Source organism: Hypomesus transpacificus, chromosome 8 (genome assembly GCF_021917145.1).
Source record: "Hypomesus transpacificus isolate Combined female chromosome 8, fHypTra1, whole genome shotgun sequence".
NCBI lineage: Eukaryota > Metazoa > Chordata > Actinopteri > Osmeriformes > Osmeridae > Hypomesus > Hypomesus transpacificus.
This window is the reverse complement of record NC_061067.1, coordinates 9343315-9367290: the sequence shown is the minus strand read 5'-3', so window position 1 is coordinate 9367290 and position 23976 is coordinate 9343315. Positions and strand designations below refer to the sequence as shown.

General features: G+C 46.3%; 1 protein-coding gene across 1 annotated transcript in view; it reads left to right on the top strand.

The window, feature by feature from the left end:
• Positions 1-10145: 10145 nt before the first annotated feature.
• Positions 10146-23976, top strand: part of dpp6a (dipeptidyl-peptidase 6a) — a 101862-nt gene continuing 88031 nt past the window's right edge. Inside the window, 1 exon segment of the mRNA XM_047023963.1 lies at positions 10146-10196. Within this exon segment, the coding sequence (XP_046879919.1) occupies positions 10146-10196 (51 nt within the window).

Genomic DNA, 23976 nt, shown 5'->3' with positions numbered 1-23976 from the left:
TCTTTGAATTTGGTTTATTTTAATAAGGGAGTTGGGACTTTTCGAATTAGCTTGGGCAGCTGAGGACCGGTTGGTTAAGGATTCCGCATTCAAGTGTGTTTGCAGTTGGATATCGGTTGCACTTCTGTAAACACCGTGGAATACTTTGGGGAGAACTTCCGCTCTTTAAATAGACAATACTAATTATACGTCAAACTTTCCACTCGACCAGATCTCGGAAAACTCCTGAAGTATCAGGTATTGCAAACGGTCATGTTGTTTTTTATACTAGGCTATAGTAGCCACTTTGAGGTGTTACTAATGATTTATTATTTCAATTACTAGGACACGCGACGTAAAAATGAACCAGACAGCAGGAGCAACAAATACCTATCGAAGATGTTCTAAAGGGGGAAAGGTAAGTCGTAACATTAAGCTCACTTTCTAACACGCTCACCGATTTATTTAAGAATGTGCCTGGATATCCATATGGGTATCATATTCTCCGTGGGAATATGTGACAGGTAGCTTTCCCATAGCTTTTTCATTCATAAAATATACGTCCAGAAAACGGACTATATGTTCAGAATAGGTATGATAACAGCATACATATTATGTATGTATCAAAACATTGTTTTGACTCATAAACATTGTTTTGAAGCACAATGCAGTGGCTACCCTTCAGTTCCTTGCGTTGCATTGGAAGTATGGAAGAGCCGTATTGCCGCGGCTCCTGTTAAACGCACGCCGGAGCAAACAGTAGGCTACTAAGTACGTTACTTTTAAACCGTTTGGATAGGCTAAAATATAAAAGTATGGACGAGGGCATTCACTCCCACATGTTTTCTTTGATGGATGCACGATTTTCAATTATGCTTGATGCTATGCAGCTTCCTTCACACAAAATTCCGCTTTACAGTTATGCAAAAAGTCCTCTTGCCAGTTTTTCTTACAGTATCCGTCGTGTTAGAGTGCCCTAATTAACTTGGTGATGCATCTACGGCTGTAGCCCTAACACCGTTGCAACCAATCATACCCCTTGTCACAGACCATTTATTATTGCTTTCATAGCGAGTTTGTATACATTGTTTTATGTTCCTATGAATAGCCTACAACAGTGTGGCTCTGCAAGTCTTTGATTAAACAACACTTTCCGTCTTAACACAGTTTGCTGTAGTACTGTGTAGTGTGACCCACATTTTGTTGAGCTGGGGAGGGAGAGTTGGGGGTGACTGTTGACTCTGAGTCACTCGGGGAAGGAGGGGGGGAGAAGAGTTGAGAGTGGGGGAAGGAGAAGACGAGAAGACCTTATGGAGTTTGTTCCTAACGAGACCATTGGAGAGAATCTTCGTTCGGGAGGGTCGGGACTCTCCAACTCCCAGCACATCTGGCCGAGTCAGCACGACCGATTCACAGGAACGGAAAGAGCGCAGTCGGTCCCTTCGTTCGGTGGACAACCATATCTGTCATAGAGCACAGTGGGGCCTATCATCTTGCAGATAGTTTAGCTAGTTTTGGCTATTTTTGTCTTGTCTGAAGGCTCTAGGCTCTGGAGGGTTTGTGTTTGATAAAGTTTTCGTTGTGGCTGTTCTATTTCCAGGCTGTTGACAGCCACAGAAGGGTCTCATCACACATTAATGAAGAGATGATTAGGGCCGCTGTGTGTTGCAGACAGAGCTCCCCCAAAGCATGTCTTGTATTACTGGCATCATCTTCTGACAAGCCTACAACACAGATACTGTTTGGTGTTTGGTTTAAGTGTACCAATGAATAATGGTTTGTTGCGTCTATGTGTCGTCAGTATTTGTGTTTCCACACCTTTACCTACTCTAACCTACGTTTGAACAAACTGTATTGGCTCTATAGGAATGATTTCAAATGAATTAGACAGTCATTCCTATGGTGGCCTGTCTGCTGCATTGTCATCATATTAGACAGACTCTAAGAAGGCATCTTAGATTCAGGAATATTGAAACCCCTTGCTGTGACTGAACACCTGCTGAGGTGAACTTTCGTGCTCATCAGCAGGACACCTGTCCTGTTTCTTCCTCTAATCCTCTCCTTCCTGACTGTCAGCCTATCACGTTGCTTCATCCGAACGCTCTACAGCAGATAGTTTGTTTTGATACTGAAAACGGTGGTAATGTGCTTGAGCCCCCACTAGAGGTCGCCATTGTAGAACCGTGGAGAATGGCGTTCTGTGAAGCGAAGGTGAAGCTGGTGATTTGTGAAGTACTTGGGTGTTCTGTGTTGATTTGTACAGGTCAGGCAATAAGTCGTTTTGACAAATTATACTTTATTCCACATAAGTAATGTTATTTCTCACTTTTCCATTTGTGGATTTCAAGCACGATTCTCAGCTTGGTGTGAACTCCAGAAGTTGTAATTAACCAACCCAATTTCAGAGTCGTTTCTGAAACCCGGCTAATCTCCTCATCTTCAAAGATCTCAATGCTCTTTTTATGCTTTTACCCCCAAACTAATTACAATGTCATAATGAGATCATTATAGTGAAATTATATGTCTCAGCTGAGGCACACATAAACAAAACAGATGAATAGCCCCCAGTATTGAATATGCATGGGCTGCTGTTGTCCAAAGACAGATTGATCACATAACAAAGTCTCCATCAGCTGAAAGGAGATATTGGACTTTCATCAATCACACAATCGGAACAGCCCCCCGGCCTTTTGTCCTTCTAGCTCAATATCATCATTACATTATAAAAAAGCCAATTTTCTATATGTGGTTATTGATTCACATTAGAATATGCAGAGAACTCGTCTTGAAAATCCGGTTGATTAAGGACGACTTGTGGTAAATAATCTACAGCTAAGTGTGTGTGTTGAAGAGAAACCGAGGAGGATTCATGGCAGGGAGGGCTTCTTAATTACAGAGGCTTTGTTAGCCAACAACGAGACAAAACGCACCCGCAGACACGTGCCACGCATCGATCCGTTCTCCATCACACCAGTTGCAGCGCATAGTTAGGATCCCTCCCCAAGTCCCCACACCGATGTCTGTGGAAACGACCAACGATTTCTTTTGGAGAGTGCAACTGGAGAAAGGGGAAGTCAGTGCCCATCTTAATCATCTTCCCACTCCTAATTGTAGCATGTGAAGTGCTGTCATGCTCAGTGGGTCAGGGTCTACTTCCTCTCCTTTTTCACTCAGGCTTCACTACGGGATGTTTTGGTGACGCACCTCTACAATTATAGAAACCACAGTTTTCTGTCGAATTTTTGAGTTATTCAATAGTTTAATAACTCTAAACCCAGACCTGGTTAGAAATAATAACAGTCCACCAACATAGCTTTGCAGCCACCGCACTGTCAATCATAACTCCATCTACCAAATCATACTGTTATGGCTCGTCGATAGGCATTTCAAAATGTGGATATAATGGGGCAAATCCAATCTAGTCATTGTTTACATATCTTGAATGGGCAAAACTGCCCACCAAACTTTAGGGAAAGTGTATTAAAAACTGGTTTTATATAAGGGATCAGTAGGTTTTCTGAATGTGAGCGAAGAGGAAGCCATCTTTAGCAGTGCTTCTTTCAGTCTGGGCTGTTGTCATTCTGCGAGCAGTACACACACCCTTGTACACCGGGGTACTCTGGGGAAGAAAAGTGGCCATTATTGTGTTAGGCCCCTTCCCCTTACACCCGCGCGCACACACACACATACATGCATAAACACACACAAACACTTATTCCTTGCCTTTGCCGGGTTGAACAGGCTGAATTAGATTCCTAGTGTGTCTCCTGAACTCTGTGTTCAGACTGTTTGGCCTGGCCAGCTTGATGTCCTGTGTGCTGGCTGTGATTGACACCCCGGGGAGCATAATGGCCTGAGTCACCGACACTTCGCTGGCCCTTAGAGAAAACGGCTGCCTCGGCAAAACGCTTGGGTCATGACAGCCCGTCTGGCGAGGTTTCTAAACCAGTCAACGAGGGCTCGCTGAGACTAATGGACCCACGGCAGTGATCAACTGCCATCAGAGAGAGAGAGAGATATGTGCCTCAAACAGTATGCTGTGTCAGAATAACGCAACATAATGGGCAATTGTACTGTAGAGGACAGGTTAGAAACGTTTTATATAGTACAAATGATTCTCATAATTGGTTTTCCGTCACTCTAACACATCCATGACATACATAGGAAACAGATGTGTTTAAAAAAAAAAACAGAATGAGTGGAATGACCAATAGAGTGGTTGTTCCGCAGGTCTGCGTAAGCTTGCCCTCTGCTGAACAACATGGGGAATGACACCCTTTGCCTCAACAACACCACCACATACACATCAACAAGACCTCTACAACACGATATACACTATGTATATTTGGTGATGTCAGTCCCCCCCCAAAATGACTCGAGTCTTATTCTGTCTGTCACGAGGTGACACTGCACAACCAGTTTTGCTGATGCCATGAAAGGCATCGGACTGTTAGATTACATCAGAGTCCTGGCAGTGTTTGGTTCAGTTCAATAGCACAAGTCGATATTGTAACAGGACTGCAACTGGTGGCACCTACTGTAATGTTTTTTTTTTCACAGACAAGGTGAGGCCAAAGCTCCAACTGAACTGCACTGTGGGATGTGGAGCAGGGCTCACATTCAGCACACACTGCTTTCCTGGGACTCCATGTAGCTGGCGCCATCATGTTGTGTTGTCATCACACCGTGCAGCCAAACCAATCAGGGGGGGGTTCAGTCGTATGAATTATTTTCTTGTTGTTTTCCCTGTTTCTAAGACAAAAGCAGAATAAACATCCAGGGCCTTTTTCTCCTGCCTCTTGCTTGTGATCCTCTTTTCGCTAGACGACTCGGCCAACATAACCTCTGGACAACAGCACTGACAAACAACAAGACAATTCCCTGCTTCTCCAGCCAAACCGCTTCCTCTCCGGTCATACCTGATGTTCACCGTTACACTCGATAAAAGCACTGGGACGGCGCATAGTAAATTATCGACTGCTTTGAATTCCGTCTGCGTTTGTGTTGCCTTAGTTTAGATGGAACTGTGGCATGAGCGGGGGCCTGCGGGGCCTTAGCTTTCCTATAAAGCTGCATGGATAAACACAGCAGTGTTGCCCTCATGCAGCCTTCTCGCGTAGCGAAAGCAAGTCTGTGCCCATATCTTAAACGGCATACAACATGGCCGGAGGAGAAGGCAGTCGCGTTTCAACTCCTCCTCCGTGCTGCTGCCCTCCTGACGAGCGCAGCAGTGGGCCGTGCTGTTTGACCTGCGCCCACCCCCCCCTGAACTTGCTGTCTGTCGGCCTTTAGTTAAAATGCATCAAGGTGCCTCTGGTTCTCCCCCCCCCCCCCGTCTCCTCAGAGCTGCTGCAGACTTTTATTGACTTGTCGCGGATCGCTGGCGTAGAACCCACCTCGCGAGCCCAGCATGCCTGCTTGTCCCTGGCTGCTGGAACAGATGATTTGTGGGGTATTATGCCTGAGCTCCGCCGCCGTTTTCGCAAGGCGCCCCCAAAACGAGCCGCCGTTGTACTTGACGATGAACGCTGGCAGGTCGAACATTTTTATAGGACCAGAGTCTGCGCTCATCCAATCAATGCTTGGTAAATAATTCCCTCGTCATATAAACACTTTAGTCTGGGGTATGGGGTTTGTTGAATTTGTGCTAGGCTTGGGATCCTTTTATCTTATGACCAAGCTTATGTCATCCTCTTGTTCCCTTGTTGCGTGTTATGGAGGACGAGGAGGGGGGACAGGAGATTGAGAGAACAAGTTCAGATGACAGGATGTGTCAAGGTTGTGTCGTTTCCCAACCTCCAGCCATGTTGAATTTAATCTTGTTTGACAATGCTGCCATGCCTTCCTCTTTGACATCAGTGTTTATGCCTGTTCATGTTGCTTTTACATCATTGTCTTTGCCATGAGAGACATAGCCAAACTAGCAGTGCACCGGAAAGTAGAAAGTAGGACAAGGATGCAGGTGCAGTGTGGAAAACGCTAATGTTTCTTTTCTGATTTGGGATCAGCTGTAGTGTACCGTTTCATCCACATGCACAACTGGCCAGACTGGCGGATGCTGAACAGCTGTTGGATGATGGCCTTCTATCTGCAGGGGGCACTCAGGAGGAACCCGTTCTGGTTATCTGCCTTGTCTAATGAGAATCCGGTTTCATCATGTTTTATTTTTTTGCAACATATGTAGGATTAAACCGTTTGGAGAATTCACTGAGATCTCAGAGCTTGCAACTCTCTGGACATTCATAATGGTGCCTGATGGAAAACTACATCATCTTTCAATCTCATCTGAATTTTCCCTCCTCGGGAAGTTGACTGCTTTGATGCCAAGCTCTGGCCTTTGATATTCAGTTCTTCTCAAATAAAAAATAAAAATTCACTACCGAAGGCCTTAGGTTAGATGCTGTCTTTGTAACTGGTATGTATATTTTCAGATGTATTTTGTGTGTTTGGTGTCTCTTGTGAGTGGGCTACAGTCACAGGCGCACGCACACACACACACATAACCCAGTAGTAGACTATTATTTGTTATTTATTTATAAACAATATGTTTATTGTTTACATATTCCCTAATAAGTGTTTGATTGTGCACATGTAAAAGTGCCACTAATCTGCATGCTGAAAACGATTGCCATGGTGATTTACAACTGGCTGATTGATGACTGCTCGGTTGCCCCAGAAACCACCTTGGGGGAAGTGATATGAGTTGTACCTCTCTCCCAGTATCTGACGCTAAAGCATATTCTTGTACTTAATCTTCCCAAATGGGCGTTCACATGAGACATCTTCCCTCCACAGGCCTTGTCAGGTGATGACTGACATTTCCAACAAGGTATCTGAATGCAGCCCATATCTGCACAGCATACTTTCATTTTCTTTTTTTGGACTTTATAATCTTATCACTATCAGTGAGTTGGCGGCTGAATAAATACTTTTTGAAGAAATGCATTTACCAGAACTTTCTTCAATCATATTATAAAAAAAATAATTTACTTGAATAATAGTAACTGATAATTGGACTTTGGACTGCCTTGGTCAATGTTGAATATGTCTACTGTACATACACTGGCTCTCACAGTGCACACACACATACACACACCTCAGTAGTTGAAGTTGAATTATTTACATAATCTTTCATAAGAAGTGTAAGCGTGCACATGAAGTAACCCCCCCACACGTACACACGCATACAAGCCCATATCAACGTCCTTTTCAACTCTCGAAGTGAGGCGTGAGAGAGGGGGGAGGGAGGGGTGAGGGAGGCGTAGCCCGCTGCTGAGCACCGGGGATCTCATCACTTCCCCCTGAGCGGAGCGGAGCAGGTTAAAGTGATGAATCTGATCTGGGCTTCTGACAGACGCCTGCTGTTCACGGCAACCGTCCCATTAATATTCAGATGCGCTCAGCACATCCTTCAGGACGATACCAAACGCGTCCTTAAGGAGAAAAGTCATTACAACAACTTTGCCTTCACTCCAGCTGCTGTGATAACACACTTTGTCTATAAGAGAAAATGCAGCAAGATCCTTCAACCAAGTGTAGCAGAAATAATACTACTGTCTCAGGTTTTTGCAATATACAGTACACCGTTAACTATATAGAGCTACTAAGAATCAATTGATTGCCAACAACAATGTGTAATGGTAGCATCTATTGATTGTGACAGCAAATGTTAGATAAGTGCATGTGCGGTGGAAATGCCTTGCTAATAGACCGCCTGGCCGCCAGCATGGAGTCCGCTAGATAAATGAACGCTTTACACCTCTCTGTTCCATTTATCTGCAGCTGAATTCATTAGGGATAATAATTATCTCTGTTCCTGACAGAGGAGGGCAGGCAAGGTCAGTCAGACTATCTTGTCAGAACCACACGCTCTTATATCTTCTCTCCCCTCCTTCCTGCTCTTCCTCTAAGAGCAGGAAGGAGCATTTTATTAAGAGAAACAGAGTTCATGTTGGTACCTGTGCTTCAAAGATCTCATGTGACTGATTGAAGTTGTAACTTTCCATCGTTTTAACTGTCTCTGCTTTTCAAAAGAGCAGGCAGTCTTTTTATTAAATTCTGGTGGGGGTGCCATTTGTGATCACCTCAAATAAAACTTTCAAGTACTGAAATTGGTTCAGTACGTCTCCAGGTGTCTGTGGACCAACAATGCCTGAAGATGAAAGCAAAGGTGCTGCATGTTATTGAGGAATGGAGTTGATAATTAAGCTATTGATTTCCCCGTCAGTGAGTCCCTGTTGAGTTTATTGTACTGGATGATCGTTGTCACCTGAAAGCACTGTCCTGGAATTCTGGGGGGGATTCTGGGGGTAATCTGAGTCAGGATTTCGGTGGACTTTTTAACACTCACACACTCTTGCAGTTCTTCTGACCTGGGCTTAGTACATTGTCTGGAAAACACACGCGCACGTACACACGCACATGTAACAGGCATGTCAATACTTCAGCATCTCACAGAGCCAGAGCCCTCATCCTGGCCTCCAGCTCCCACAGAGATGGTGCTACATACAGCCGTTGTTTGTTCCTTTCGCAGACACTTTTATCCACACAGTAAGTGCAGCAGAAAATCAGGGACTAGACGTGTCTGCAGTGTTTATATCACCGTTTCAAGTGCAGAGGAAAAGTCTTGATGTTGTTTTAACAAGACCAATGCACCGATAGCACCATCTCCTTCATAGATCTCAATTCATCTCAACAAGGGCATTATCTCAACTATGATTTATCATGATTCAGCAGATGGTCATACTAGTTCTCCCTGTCCTGTCAGGCCGGCTGGCTAGCTAGCTGTGTGCAGTGGTGGGTACCCAGCCATGGCTAGCCATCTTCTGTCTCCCAGACCCTCCACTGCAGGCAGCTGTTGTCTGTGCACTCACGGCTGTACGCACAGATGTCCTTGGCAATCGCACATATAGGCTTGTAATTCAGACTCTGCCAAGTACGTCTAATGAGGAAATATGTGTTGCTTTCAGGTGTGATTAACTCCAGGGCCATCCAGGTTTTTGTACATTGATATGAGTTAAAATTACGTGCCCAAATGAGGAGCTTGCTTCCCAAAACATCAGGAACCTGCCTTGTTTTCCCAACAGAAGGCAAATCAGTACAGTGTTTTCATAAACATAAAAAGTAATGCTCAATTTAGGTTGCTGTTGACTCATTTGCATATTGACGTGCTCTCGACAGAACGCTCATAACATGAGCATCTCAATTGTTCAATTTGGGATTATTTCAGTTATTGAAGTTGTCTGTACTGTATGTTGGCAGTGGCCTTCCATCTGCATACTGAATCCTTCTTTAGAGCACAGCGGGCTTGTCCTGGGGAGACTGTCCTCATTACTGGGTTCAGACAGCACCCTCCAGTGTGATGCATGTTCAGTAGGCTACAGTACACATCCGTACATCTGTCTCACTGTATCCATTGGCCTAGAAAATCTTTGATTAAACTATACATCATACGCCTGCACTAATTTTGTTAACTGACAAGGTAGTGGAAAAAAACTATCCTCCACAAATCTACCTCGTCTGCACAGCATTTTTCCTCTAAAGGGAAAATAACGTTTAGAGATGCATGGAAACTTCTTTATCGGCTAGTGTGTTTGCAGTGCGAACAATTTCCGTACAACTCAGCTGACCAAATGTATTAAAGTGAGAAGATAAGGTGTCCGCGTTTTAACGGTTCTGTCTGAACCTTCTACAACAGACTATTTGACGTGCTGCTGTCCATAGTAAATTAGAGTGATTATCTTTATTCTTGTGGAAGCTCAGGCAACACGCGCCGACTGTCAATTCTTAACGGCTGGAGCTGGAAGCCGAATATCCTGTTTCATTCACATAGGCGCGCATCATCTCAGAGGGTGGGAAGCTACCCTGTTGTTGTTTTTTACCTTTTGCAAATTAACGTTTTAATCGATGTAAGGAAGTTCCCTTCATTTTCATTGCTCTGTCTGTACTGCGTAGGGGGAAGAGACCCTCAGCAAAATGTATCAATCAACAGGATATTGAAAAAAACGCACTGCATGTATGTGTCTGATCGATGCGTAGCAAGCCCACCCGTCTGTGAAGTAGCTTTCAACCTGGTGGTCTCGCAAAACTGGCAGAGACAGTGTCAGAAGCGGTCCAAAAGTCAAACGAAGAGATTGTGAATAGGAGATCCGCACATCCCAAAGAAAATGAAGGAAAAGAATCTTATCGAGACGGCGAAAATGCAGGGGAACGTGATGGTAAGCGATTCATGTTTAGCTGACATTGACTAAATCAAAACCGATATTTGGGTGTTCGTATTGCCTACAAACACGGAGTCGGTTCGAAGTAGCCTTCAGGAGGGTAGTGGTTTCCTGCGCTTTGTGGACGCGCAGGTTTGAACTGTTTAGCAAGCTAGTGCTTTGGGAGTAGTGGCGAAATAAAACGCATTTATAGCCCTTTGTTGTTTCCCTTCATCTGGCTTTTTGTGGCGGAATAACAACAAGATACTTCATACAATAAATATATTAATCATGGCCATGCTGTGTGTGTGTGTGTGTGTGTCATGATGAAGACAATGTCATCCATTTGTGTTACCCTCATAACATTGCAGTTTAATCAGTATTCTCACTGTGAAAGTTAGGAAGTTTTAATCGCCTGTAGGCCAAGTGCTTATTAAGCTTGGAGGGCAGATCTAACCTTTTGCTCTATAACCTCATAAATGTTTCACAACACCTAAAGCAGCAGACTGTATCTAAGCCAGGACAAGTCCACCTGGGGAACACAGTCATCCACATCACTGTGTGTGTGTCAACCATCCAGTGTTGGAACAGTAACCCTTTCTTGATCTACCCAAAAACATTAAGTATGTATTTGTTAGTTACTCTGGATAGATTATTTATGTGTTAGTTTCTCTGGCCGCTGGTTTCCAAGCTTGGCACCTTGTGAAGTTCAAAATCAGGTATCTAATCACAAAATAGACTACAAAATCAATGCAGTCCTTGCAGGCATTCATTTTCAGATATTTAAAATGATTTGTTTTCAAATTGCATCTGTGTTCTTATGCTTTGCGTAGCCCCCAGAGTAAGGTCATCAAGTAAGCAGGTGTTGAATTAGGTTATGTTCAACTGGTTATTCTTGTCTCCTAAACCAAAGCCCTTTTCCAACAATACAAAATAGAATTCAGTTCAGCCAAGCATAGGGCATTAGCCGTTCACTTCAATTCTCAGATCTTTTTCCAGAGAAAAAGGTGAGTTGGCAGATTGAGCTGTAGGCCAATTCTCCTCTTCTCAGTAACATCTACCTGACAACCTGTCACTTTCAGTTACTCACTAAAGCACGGCTGAAAAGATAGCTCAAAGACTTTCTGTGGAGAACAACAAGCCTTTTCTGTCTTCCCCATCTCAGATGAGACCTCCGAGCCCCTAATGAGAAGTGTGGCTAGCGCTTTACCAGTAACCTTTCGCCTTTTAAGAAATATCAATCTTCCAACTGCTTTATTGAGCAGTTTATTGATGTATTCCCATGATTGATGTATTTTGTTCTCTCCATAATGGTTTGTCCACCCTAGAGACCCATGTAACCATTAACAGTCTTAAAGGACTCGTGCTCTAAAGTACCTCCCCTCTTTAGTCTTTTCCATGGAGCGTGGGACAAGCTGAGGAGAAAACGTTGGTGTTTCTGTCTCCCACAACAAGGAGAAGCCTGTACACCAAGATCTCACGTATGCCACATGTCTGATGTAACCACGACAACCTCAAGTGAAATTGGTTTCGCCTCAACTAACCGAGGTCAAAGGGTTTGTTGTCAAATCTGTCGAGGCCATTGCTTCTAATCAAGTCCAATCCCAGCAATATCAAGGACAACAGGAAGAGGAGAGTCTATGTGGATGAAGCCTACATGGATCGCACATTGGCTGCCTTTCTGCTGGTTCATTAGGGACAGTAACAATGGGCTCCGAGCAACCGTTTACCAGAAAGCATCTGCTTCTCTACGGCCTCTGGACGAGAATCCATTTTCAGTTGGTGTAGTTGGTCATCCTCCAGCACTTTCATTCTGCTTGCTGCTGTTTGCTCACCGCCACCCCAAATAGTGCTTTCAAGGGCATAGTGGACAGTGTTGTTGAACATCTAATGATTTGCTGCCTTTGACTGAAAATGAAATGCGTTTTTGTAGCTGGGGCGTTATCTTGCCCCAAATAGTAGAAATACAAACCAGCTAACCTTGCGAGTCATTTTTTTTTCTCCCCCTCCCATTGCTACAAACAAAGAGAGCACTCAGACTGATAGCCTGTCTCGTCGCATTATCATAACTTCAAAGGCTGTGTGATTGTTTTGGTGCAGAGCCTCTTCAGTGCTGTCAGGTATAACAACATTATTTCACACAAGTCTACTCCCAATATTAGTGCTCACCTGTGGATCTGGTTGTGTATTTCCATCATAGTTTGAAACAGTAAACGGTCCAATACTGTACCTGTCTCATACGTTTAAAGTGTAAATACTAACCACGCTGATGGTGTTAAATGATTAAATTCTGATGTTGATAATGTTGCGTTGAGATCAATATCAATCTGGTGTTGGTCACGGTTTGGAATGAAAGGGAGAAAACAGGACAGAGAAAACAGGACAGAGTAACACGGCGGATATCACTCATTAAAAAAAATCTATGTAGTTAAGTCGGCAGGCGTGTGTTGCTTAGGCGGCCGCCTTAACTGCAAAGTGCTGCGGGAAATCCTGTTTACCTCTTTAACTCCTGGGGCACTTTAAAGTATGCAGTGGTAACACCAATTTTATGCAAACAGTCCCGTCTCATTTGTTGCTCACAAGAACATTTCCCAGAAATGCCACTTGAATTCAGGTGCATTAGCATACTTGTGTTCCTCAGACAGCTGTTTGGCTTATTCCAACTCCTTGAGTCGCCTCTCCCTGCTGATGCATCCTGTTGGAGGACCACTCTGCATGATTAGGTGGTCCGAAGAACAGCTAATGCATTCTCCACACATCTCAGATGATCCACGCGCACATCTCAGAAAGGCTCGCACCCTAATTTTGCTCTTTTTTTCCTCTCCTAGCTTTTTTCCTTTTTTCGAGCAGTGCTCTGAATGACCAAGAGGCAAGAAGCTGAACACTCGAATTCGACGGTTCCAATTGCAAGAGTCTGCAAATGGTTGTTCATACAATGACCATGTTCTGTAAAACAATCCGGACTTAGAAACGAAAACCGAGGCAAAGCGATAGAGGCTGCAGTTGGAACTGAAATCGCTGAGCTGCAGACCACATGTTCAACGCTAAAGAGCTAGCAGTGGAGCTAACGCTCCGCTGTCTTAGGGGTGCGCCCCCCCCCCCCTCCCCCTCAGTGTTTGCCTTAGCAGATGTTCCCGGTGTTTGTTTTCATTTGATTGGGGTTGCCGCCGCGCGTTGTCGGGAGAGGCATAGGCCGGGGAAACGAGGGCTGTGATTTATAGTGACCTTTAAGTGGACCGCCGTTCCTCAGCGCTGTTACTGTGCAACCACGGCGTTTCATTAGGCATGCTGGAATCCATCATACTACATGTTTTTCTCAATGGTTGTGCAGGGTTTGAAGAGATACAGGCCAGAGCAGTGCTCAAACAAGGGTTTCTCAACTGATGGCAGGCTGGTAGCAGTTAACATTTATATATAGTCGAGTAAACATTTTCATTATCCCACAGGGGGTATTTGCTTGCGGGAAGGTATTAAAAAAACACATTCAATCCATTATAAATGCAACATGAACGACAGCATACCAGACAGGACACACAGACCACATCACAATACAGGACAGTGGAGGATCACTTCATGTGAAGACAAAGGATGAGCGAATGTCCGAGTACAAAAAGGGCCTAATGCAGTAACTTAAATTCAGTATTCGGATTGCCGTACAAACAAGCTAAAGGAGTGAATTTTATAGTCCTATGAGTTGGAAATCGATATTCCCTGAAGGCTCAAACTCCCTATGAAGAGGGTGGTCATACAGTCCAACATTGCATTGGCCCTCCTCATGACATGCCTGTCGTTGAGATCAGAGCGCTGTGCTTGGTTCACCCCAGACTCTTTACCGGCCACTTTGACAAGCCACCCAAGACCATTCTTTAAAAGCCAGAACGGGTAAAGCTACAGTATCTCATTGTGATTGGTTTATTGAAAGTTTCTTTCGGGGTCCCAATGGGTGCTCTGGTGATTAAAAAGACCTTCCGTTTTTAAAGGCCGTTTATTCAGCCCTCCAGAGATAATAGTGTGACGACCGCGGGAATGTCTGTGTGGTATTGTCGCTCTGGAGACGAGGCTTGCCCATTAGCGCCCGTGTAATTAAGGATAATCCTTTGCTGTTTGCGTAATTAAAACAGGCTCTTTGAAGTTCAGTCACATATGTTGATCTGTATCTCTAAGGGATTTGGACTCTCTGTTTTGATAATCCCGAAGAATTGATGTGAGATTCAGTTCAATTATTTCATTCAAGACACAGCGAAAGAATCTATTGACACTGGCTTTTCGCTGGCTTCTCCTTGCACGTGTTTCATTGTCTGGGACATGCTGTATGCAGAGCAATGTGTGCTCTGAGATGACAGCCTCTCCATTTCATCATTGCAATGTTCACACTTGGTCCATTCCTCCAATGAGGCACAGTCTTGGTGTCTGAGAACGGAATCGTTTTTTTGTGCTAGATGGAAACGCTGTGTGCCCCAGCCTATTTGCCTGCCATGACAGGGAAATGCTGTCCCACATAAACCTCAAACGCACGATGAAGCATTTTCTCACCCCGCACATATCTGCTGTTTCTCTCTATTGCACACACTCCCAAGTCCTGAGCAATCCATCACCGCTTAGCCAGGCAAGACCATGCCGGGCGCTCCAGCAAAAATAATGAGTTTACAACGAATGAATATTTCATAGTTTCTTTTTTGGCGTCATTCCTGCTTGCATTGTTTTCATCTGTTGATGGGGTTCGAGAGTAATCGTACATGTTTTCTAATTGTTTACGTGTTTGGAAATGAGCTATACAGTGCACTGTGTCTGCAAAAAAAGAATCAAATTCATAGATTTAAAATACTGTGTCGGACTGAGACCTTTTGGTTTTGATGAAAATGTCGGCGTTCAGTCAGGGTGATCCTGGATGTCCCTTGTATTGACGTCCAGCCCTCATCCAGTCCGCCTGCATCTGATAACACACCTGCGTGGCCATGTCCTAAGCAGCAGGGCGATTAAGGACTGGAGCCCGTTTTTCCTTGTGCATGAGAGACCTTTCTAACCTCCGCTAACGGAGGGCTCGGGATGGTCCCTGGAGGAGCCGCGTTCACATCACCAGTGGGTCGTCAGGTAATTAGAGGCTAATTTGGCGGTCTGTTTTAGGGATGCCAAAGACAGCGAGGGCAGGGGAGAGGAGTGCATCGGACGGGGATTGATGTGTGTGGGTGAAGGTCTGTGGCTATTAGCATATAGACTTGACAGAAGTCAGAAAAAAAAAGAACTGAAGTGTGTAGCCTTGCGTCCCTCCCTCCCTCCCCTCCCCGCCCCTCCCTCCGACAATCGTCTCTCTGCTCTGCCTTAACGATGATTTCCTTCAGACACGCTCATTAGAACTCAGCCATCATAAGCTCCCATCCACCACTTACTCATCCCATTGAGTCTAATTGTGTTTCCTAGGCCAGCCTGACTGCACGGAGTGAGCCAGCGAAACCCTGTCATTGTTTGAAGTGGCTCCGTGTTCCCATTGGGACCTGCTGTGGCCTGCCATGTCGGGCCGGGGTAGAACAGGAAGAGGTATTGAGAGATGGAAACTTGTGATATCACAGGAGAGATGAGAAATGAGGTGTGTGTGAGAGAAGGTGCTGGTGTGGAGACATGTTATGACTACGTAACGACCAAGGAGAAACGCAACTTGGATGAAAAGACCAGAGATGGGAGATGTCTTGATACAAAACTACTGAATGGTAAGCTTGAGAATGAAGTCAGAAGTGTTTCATCATTTTCAAGCTTGTAAGTGCAGGCAATTGCTATGGAAAATTAATGACTTTCAAAATGAAAGAGGGGTGTCTCTTGTCTCATCTAAAAGCCATCTCTTATGCAAGTTACTGCACAGAATACTGGCCAAGCAGTGCCTCCGAGAGCTTACTCAAACTGGGGTTTTGTCTTCGTTGATATCAGCAAGTTGTCGTCCTTAATGCTCGTTCAGAGTAATTTCTCTGCACTCTGGTTGCCATTTGGCTTCTTTATTATGGGAAGACATAAAAGCATCTATAGCTACTCATAATGATTGCAGTTCAACAGTCCTATTTTAAAATGAATAAACCGTAGACTGTAGACAAGGTGGATATCTCACAGTTACTTTGTGCAGCTTACAATGACATTTTACCAATAAACCTGAGCTGACATTCACAAGACGTGTTTGGCATCTCATGACCTTGCTCAAAGCCAACTATTTCAATTCAATTAAATACATGTGTTGATGGGTGGTTGGTATTTGAGTGATTGGTATTCATGTTTTTTTTGTATTTTATTGTCTTTGAAATAACCACGTTCTTTTCTCATTGAATGTAGACATTATGCGTGTGTCCTTGATTATTGAATTTTGGAAAGTTAACAAAATACATTAACAATCGGTTCAGATTTCATTCTTGTGGCCCTAATGAAAGGTTCTCTCAACTGGGGGGGTGTGTGCACGTCTGTGTGTGTGTGCACGTGTGGGGGAGATGAAAGAGGTTATGTGGAATCTGAGGGTTCACAGATGAAGAGAACACAGACCTAGTTTCCATTCCCCCTCTCGCCTTCAAAGGCACAGTGATTCATAAGCACCATTTTGGCTCTGGCACAGGAAGTGGAAACTCCCATCAGGAATTCCGGAATGACATTCTCTCTATGACCAACGTGCTTGGTTTGAGCCTCCAGTTTCTCCACAGCAGGGCATCGGGCCATATTCACTTTGACTTCTTAGCAAAGTCTCACCGAGGGTCTCCCACTGTCCAATGTCATCTGCGACACGTCAACAATGTCACTCTTTCTCTCAGCCGGAAAAATGGCTGACACGCTGTTTATAGAAGATTACTTTTTAGTGTGGAGCTCCTCATCTTGTCCCTCATTTCCACCTCGTCTGTGTTTGGGCTGCTACCTGTCGGCAATTCATTTGCAGATTCATTACAGGTTACCGGAAAGAAAATGAATCAGCACCCGCATGAATGGGTCCGGTATATTCCTCACAACATTAGAAGAGTATCATACAGTTCCCAGAATAATGTGCTGTAAATCAACATTATAGATTTTTAATGTGTAAATGTGTTTTGTGTGTAGTTCCATCTCAAAATCAATATCATTGTGGCATTTTCTCTGAAACAATTTATTTATATTTTTTGAAGGGTAGCTAGTTTGTTGAACCTATCTGAAAGCGTTATGCAATGACCACCCTGCATAGTACGGCCTGGGCATTCTCGGTGTTGGAATATCAAATGATGGGATTTAGTTCCCTGGGTGAACCTCAGGTATGGTTTGTCTGTCGTCTCGCGTGTGTGTGAGAGGTACTGAGGCTTTAAATGGAGGTCAGACGCCCTCCACCTCAGACCCCAGACACTGTCCACTGGGTATTCCACGCCACGTGGACACGGAACAACCTTTGTAACCCACACTGCTGTTTCTATGGGATAATATGGACATCAAGGTTAGTTTCATGAACTGTGAATGACTCACCCTTTTTTACAGGGCAGTCGTGCACTGTGGGTGTGTGTGTTTGCGTGTGCAGTTTCGGGGGCCGTGTCCCAAGTCTGTTGTCCTCACTGGTCAGTCTGGTGACCACGCCAAGTCAGGTGGACACGCCCACTCCAACCCTCTCTATGGATGCCTGTCACAGGGCTACTGCATGCTGGGATTGATATGCTAATAAGCCAGGTATCCTGAATAGGTCAGGGTCTTGGCCATCTGCTGTGCGGACTCAGTGTTCTAAAGGCTTGCTCTGGAAGTCTCTCATGATGCTGTTCCTCTGGAGGTGTTGCACGTAGCACTCTGGGCTTGTTAAGGGTGTTGAGATTCAAGAGCAGAATCTACCCAGCTGGTAAGCCATCACATGGGTGATTGGGTCTGATTTGTGCTCGCTCCATACTGTGTCCTCTGCCTTCATCCCTGCCATGACAGTAATGTGTGTTGCCATCGGCCTGTATAAAGAAATCAGGCACAGGAAGTAGCAATTGCCCACCTGCAGTGCATGGCCTGTCTCTCATAATGTAGCATTAGCATAGTGACTTTGTTAGCATAGTGTTCTGGTTAGCATAGTGACATCATTAGCATAGGGATGTTGTTTGCAGTACCTGCTAAAATTTAAAAGTGAAAGTCTGCAAATTGGAATACATTTGGCCAATGTAGCGTTGGCATTGACTTGTGTTGTTAGCATGCAGCCTCTACCGGAGGCTACATGTGAAGTGATGCAGTCGACAGACAGATCTACAGGCAAGGCATCAGAGATGGATAATAAGGACATGGTCTGTCTCTCTGGCAGAGCAGGGCGGATACAGAGCCCAGCGAGGCTGACGTCATGGAGGATTGTGGAGCCTCATCCCTCAGCCCCCCCCCAGACCTCTCTGTTGGGCCAGGTGCTCACTGGCAGCCTCAAGGCCTCAGGTTAACCCTCCAGGTAATGAGCCCCGCCCCCACAGGAAGCAGGAGGCCGTGCGATGTGGAGCTGGAACAGGTTTTGCTTTTGTTTGATACACGGTACAGTTTGTCTAACTGTGTGTGCGCGTGTGTTCAAGTATGGATTGCATGGGAATCACCTTGAGTCTGGCAAGACCAATCCTTCATGAAGGGTGACTCCTTAACCAACGCCACAAGGTTCCATCGATCACAGCTGAAGGTCCCCCATTCTTCACCATGCAAACAGAATGACTAGCTCCTCGTCCCTGGTGACCATTATTTACAATTTTCGGTAAACCCATCAATGCTGTGCTTGCTTCAGCCTTCTGATGCTCATTATAGGAGCTTATGAAAGTGATGGACTTGGTAGCGGGTGGTGTATGTTGGCTTCTGCCAGGGAGCGCACGGTGAGTTGGCTGATTTTCTCAGCAACAGTCTCTCTCTCTCTGGGGTTTGCGCGCAGAAGAGACGCGCACATGAAACGCACACAGGAAAAGCATGCCACACGGTCGTGCACTCTCCCACCTCCTACTGTAGCTTCACGTAACACCCTTTGATGCGCACCCTCTTTTCCGTAACTCTGACATTTACCATGCGAACTGGGGGAGAGTAGAGCCACTGAGTAGGTTGATATATTGGGGCCATAATGAGGAGAGAGATGGTGTGGGGGAGTGTAGAGGATAAGAGGGAGTGGGGGGGGGGGGGGGGGGGGGGGGGGGGGGGGGGCTTTGGCCGCTGTGCTGTCATCGTACACAGGTGGAGGCATATCCCAGCGCCCCCTGGAGTCCAGGAAAGGTCACCGTGCCTCTTAATCAAACATCAGGCTGGCCGGCCTCACTGTCAGCTGGACGTACGCCCCCGCCCCCCCCGCTGCCCCACCCCCCCCCCGCCGCCGAGCTTAAAGTTCACCACCATCTGCTCGCCGGAAACGTTTCCAGTCATCGCTGTCGTGCGGTTGCTGGGAGGTGCGTTAAGGCGTCTTGACAGCTCACAAGCTCCCGATGTTTACCATGTTCACGCCAGAGCCTGGCGTCGTCGCATGCTGGAGATCCGATTTTGAACCCATGCGAATGGGAAACGCACTGTGTGTGCTCTGTGTTTTAAGCGTGTTTGGTCTGTGTTGCTCCTTAGGCTTGGGAGTTGTTGTGCCTGCTGTAGTCGGGTCACTGCAAAAATGCCACGTCAAATGCAAGTAAAATATTATTAGGTAAGAGCTGGTTTGTTTAAAACAAGCACATTTGGCTGCCAGTGCAGTTATGTGCCGTCTGCTGCCATTAAGTCACTAGATATTGCCATAGATATAGCCATTGATTCTAGAAATGTCCAACTAGATTACACATCTTCTAAAAACAAGGTTATCACACTATAGAGTTTTTTCAGGGATGCCAGACAGCATGCCGTGTTAACCAAGCAAGGACAAGGTGTCGTATGGATTTTTTAAGAGACTATTTTGAAACAGCTTCATGACCCTACAGCCTCTCCCTGAACTTGTGAAGAACAGTCTTGTGAATCTACAGATGTCGATTCCAAATGGAAGGTTCTGCTTCTTTCAACACCTCGAATGAGACCTCCCAAAGACGACACGTATTTGTGTGCGACTCTCAAGTTCTGGTTGTGCAGGCCACCGAGCAGCAACCAGCTGGGGGCTGGATCAGAGAGTTTGCTGAATGGACCCAGGCTGCACAGGCTCCCATGCTAATCTGCTCTGCTGAGTGGCCAGGCCCCCTCATCCTGTGTCAGGGCCTTGGGTGGAGTGAAACATTAGCATCAAGGCTAATAGAGTTTGGTGTGGCTCATTGATCCTCCTTGGGCTAACGCGCCGTGGCACCACTACTTTCAATGGCAAATTGGTTGTGAGGACCATCTCTCCCCTAATGGCAGTTTTCTAATGTAAAGCTAATGTACTGGCCATGAAATCCTGCCTTTGGAATTTAAATTGTAGTGTGGAGAGGGGGTTGTGATTGTGTGTGTGTGTGCGTTACGATCTCTTATCCAAACTATTGTTTAGCTTGCTGCATCGGCAACTTTATATCTGCCGGTTCAATGTACATTTCTCCAGAATCATCCGTTTAAATGGAGAGCCATGATGAAGGGCCCAGGCCAGCGAGTCTAGCTGGTCCCCCCCCCCCCCCCCCCCCCCCCTGAGGGACGGGTGTGACAGGGTGTCTGAACGTCCCTTTCTTCCCTCCCGTCCCCTCTGTGGGAGTCTCGGCCGCTGCCAGGGACAGTGGCCATGCTGCTCAGCTGGGAGGAAGGCCAGAGCACCGAGATGACTTACTGCCAAGTCTTGCCTTGCCTTGCTTTCCCCCTCTCTCTCCCCCTATCTCTCTCTCTCTCTCCCCCCTCCTCTCAACCCCTCCTCCCCATCCCTCTCCATCCCTCTCTCTCCATCCATCTCTGGTGCCAAACCTCCATCTGTAATTAGCCGTCGCCACCCATCCCCCCCCCCCTCTCCTCTTCTCCCCCCCCCCCCCTCCTCCTCTTCTCCCCCACCCCTCTCCTCCTCTCCCTCCTTAGCTGAGCACGTCTTCATGGCCAGGCCTCTGCGGTCGTATTATTAGGGTCTCTGAAATGGTCTGTGTGGGGATGATGCTGGCTCCGCAGAGCCTCATAAAAGCAGAGGATACCAGCAGGCTCTTGAGGAGCTGTGTCGGAAGCTTTTCCAGCTCAGGTGGACAAGGCACATGGCTGTTGTGCTTGGTAGGTCGCACACCATATAAAACCCCACCCCAAAATAAAACTGCAAGCTTCCTGGGCTACCTTAGGCATCTCATTGCTTAAATGTTGCCTGTATCCTACAAGGGATTTACAGTATATACTATTCAGTTGTACTGTGGTCCGTGGAAGGGGCGAGCTGGTATGTCCGTTGACAGTGGACAGTTATCTTGGGTGAGTTTCCAAATCTTCAAGGATAAAACATGCCAGGAAAAAACTCCAGCAGGATGATATATTGTTGACCTCTGGCCAGCCGTACTCCAAGGATCAATTTGACTGTAAACACCGGAAATCCATATTTGCGACCAAACCCCCCCATACACATTTTAGAAACCCACCAGCAACTTTGCAAATGCACTGCAATTCATGCGCCGACATCTATACTTTTGATTTTCCTTCAGATTGTAAATAAGGCGTTTATAGAATTCCTCAGTCTCACTACTTAAAGGGCCAGGTTCTGCTACTGCATTCCAAATGCTATGCCAAATTGGCTGAAAATGTGTTTACTGAAAGGATTTGTAGTAGGCACAGCATACAGACATCCTTGGAGAGACATATCAGCATTTCTGTGGCGTTGCTGCTTGAATGACTAGGTAGCCCTTAGCCCCAGTATCCAGGCTCGCTGTGTGTCTCTGGTGGCATGGAGCGCAAGGTAATGACGTCTAGACAAATTTATCGTTGACATTTTGTGGGTCTGTATTGCGCCCAAAAGAATACGAATGTGTAAGCGTGTGGTGATGGCTGTTGGTTCCTAATGAGGGCTGTCGGGGGTGGGTTTGGTCGGCGAGGTGATGCCAGCCCCTGTTCTCCACTGTCAAAGATACTGTGTGTTGGATGTAAACTCTGTAGTTTCATCGTGGTGCCGTAGTGGTGGTGGTGTTCCTACCACAACGTTTCAACTTTGATGCAGTCTTACACAAACAGCGCGCACACACACACACTCTTATCAACATATTCCAGCTCCTAACCTCGAGAACTCTGGCCAGAACTGTCGAGCCCCAGAGCATTGTCATACCACGTAATGAACGATGGCTGTCGCATCTTCAGGGCCGCGGAACTGCGAAAATGCAACACCTCCACAGCACAGCAGAGTGGAACCCGGCCCCCAGAACCCTGGAAGAATGTCCAGGGTTCTTTTGTTACGCCCTAGGAGACACCAACAAACAAGTGTCCCACTGTTTATGGTTCTGCATATCCCCTCTAACAGCATCCCTGGTCTGAGCTCTGCCTGTGAGAGGCCCTAGTGTTGATCCAGGGTTTCCCACCACGCCCATAAACTCCAGGCAGCTCCTCGCTAACTCCTCCGCGTTCACCCTGTGGCTGTGTAAGGTCTCAGTGTTAATATTTCCCTCCGCACCCTTACAAACGCCAGCTAGCTGCTCGCTAACCCTATCCACGTTCACCCTGTGTAGACAGGAAATGACTAATTTCATCCCGCAGGAAAAGGTCCGTCTCACCCCTCCCCCCGTGCTCACCGTGTGTGAGTACAGAGACATGGAGAAGGCTGGAGGTGGAGCGGGCAATGTCCCCCCCCCCCACCCCCTCCATTGTTTCCCTTTGCCAAACCCAGGGGATGGAGGAGTCTGGATGATGAAATCAGGCCTGAGACGACAGTGGTGGCCCTGACAATCTGCTGACAAGGGGACAGCCGAGTGGCATTCCACACACACACCCACACCCGGCTCTCCGTCACCCCCCACCCGCGTGTGTTGGAGAGGTGTGACGGTGAAGACCCCCCTCTGATCCATCCACCCCTCTACCCTCCTATTTCACCATCCCTTCTTCTCTTTTCCCTTCAACGTCTCTATCCCCCCCCATCTGTCCTTCCCTCTGTCCTCTCATTTCTTTATAACTCCATCCTTCCAACCTCCAATTTCTCAATCCCACTATCCATCCATTCCCCTACCCTCTTATTTCTAGATCCCTCCACCCCTCTTCCTTTTGCCCTCCAATTTCTCTTATTTGTCCATTCCTCTTATCTCCGATTTATCCATCCCTCCATTCGTCCACCTTTCCTATTTCCTCATCCCTCTATTCCCGTTACCTTTCGCTCCATCTCCCCACCCCTCCATCTCCCCTATGGCACAGGATCCATCCATAGACGGTAGTATGACGGCTCAGCAAGACCATATGTGTGGCGGCCTGCGGAAACCCTTCACATGGTGACAATGTGACTTTCTGGGTATTAAACATATTTGGAAACTACAAACTCTCTGAATAGAAATCTGTTTAAATCACTCAGATATCTTCATCACAACTGAAGTTTTCAAGTTGACCTGTGTCAAAAAGTGATAAGGGAGGGAATCTTGCTGGCTCACATGTCCAAAAACCGTTGAAATGAATCATATACTTTGTGTACATTACAATGAAGTTTAGGGTGTTAACTATACTAAACATCCAAATCTTTTACGGCTTATAGACAACAATGAGCGGCCGTGACATCCGACGGGTTTCCGCAGGGCGCCACACGTCTGTTCATTTCAACTGGATGTGTGACGCTGGTGGAACAGCCATGACTAGGACCCAGGAGCATTGTTAGTAGAGAAGAATACAGAGGACCTACAGACGGTTGTCCTGCTGTTCCTCTCTCTGCCGTCACGCTCTCTGACGGGACATGGCGACGTGAGACTTGGCAGGGCGACCTGCTCACTGGCCTGAACGGTTGAGGGGGGATTCACAACGTCAGGCACGGAGT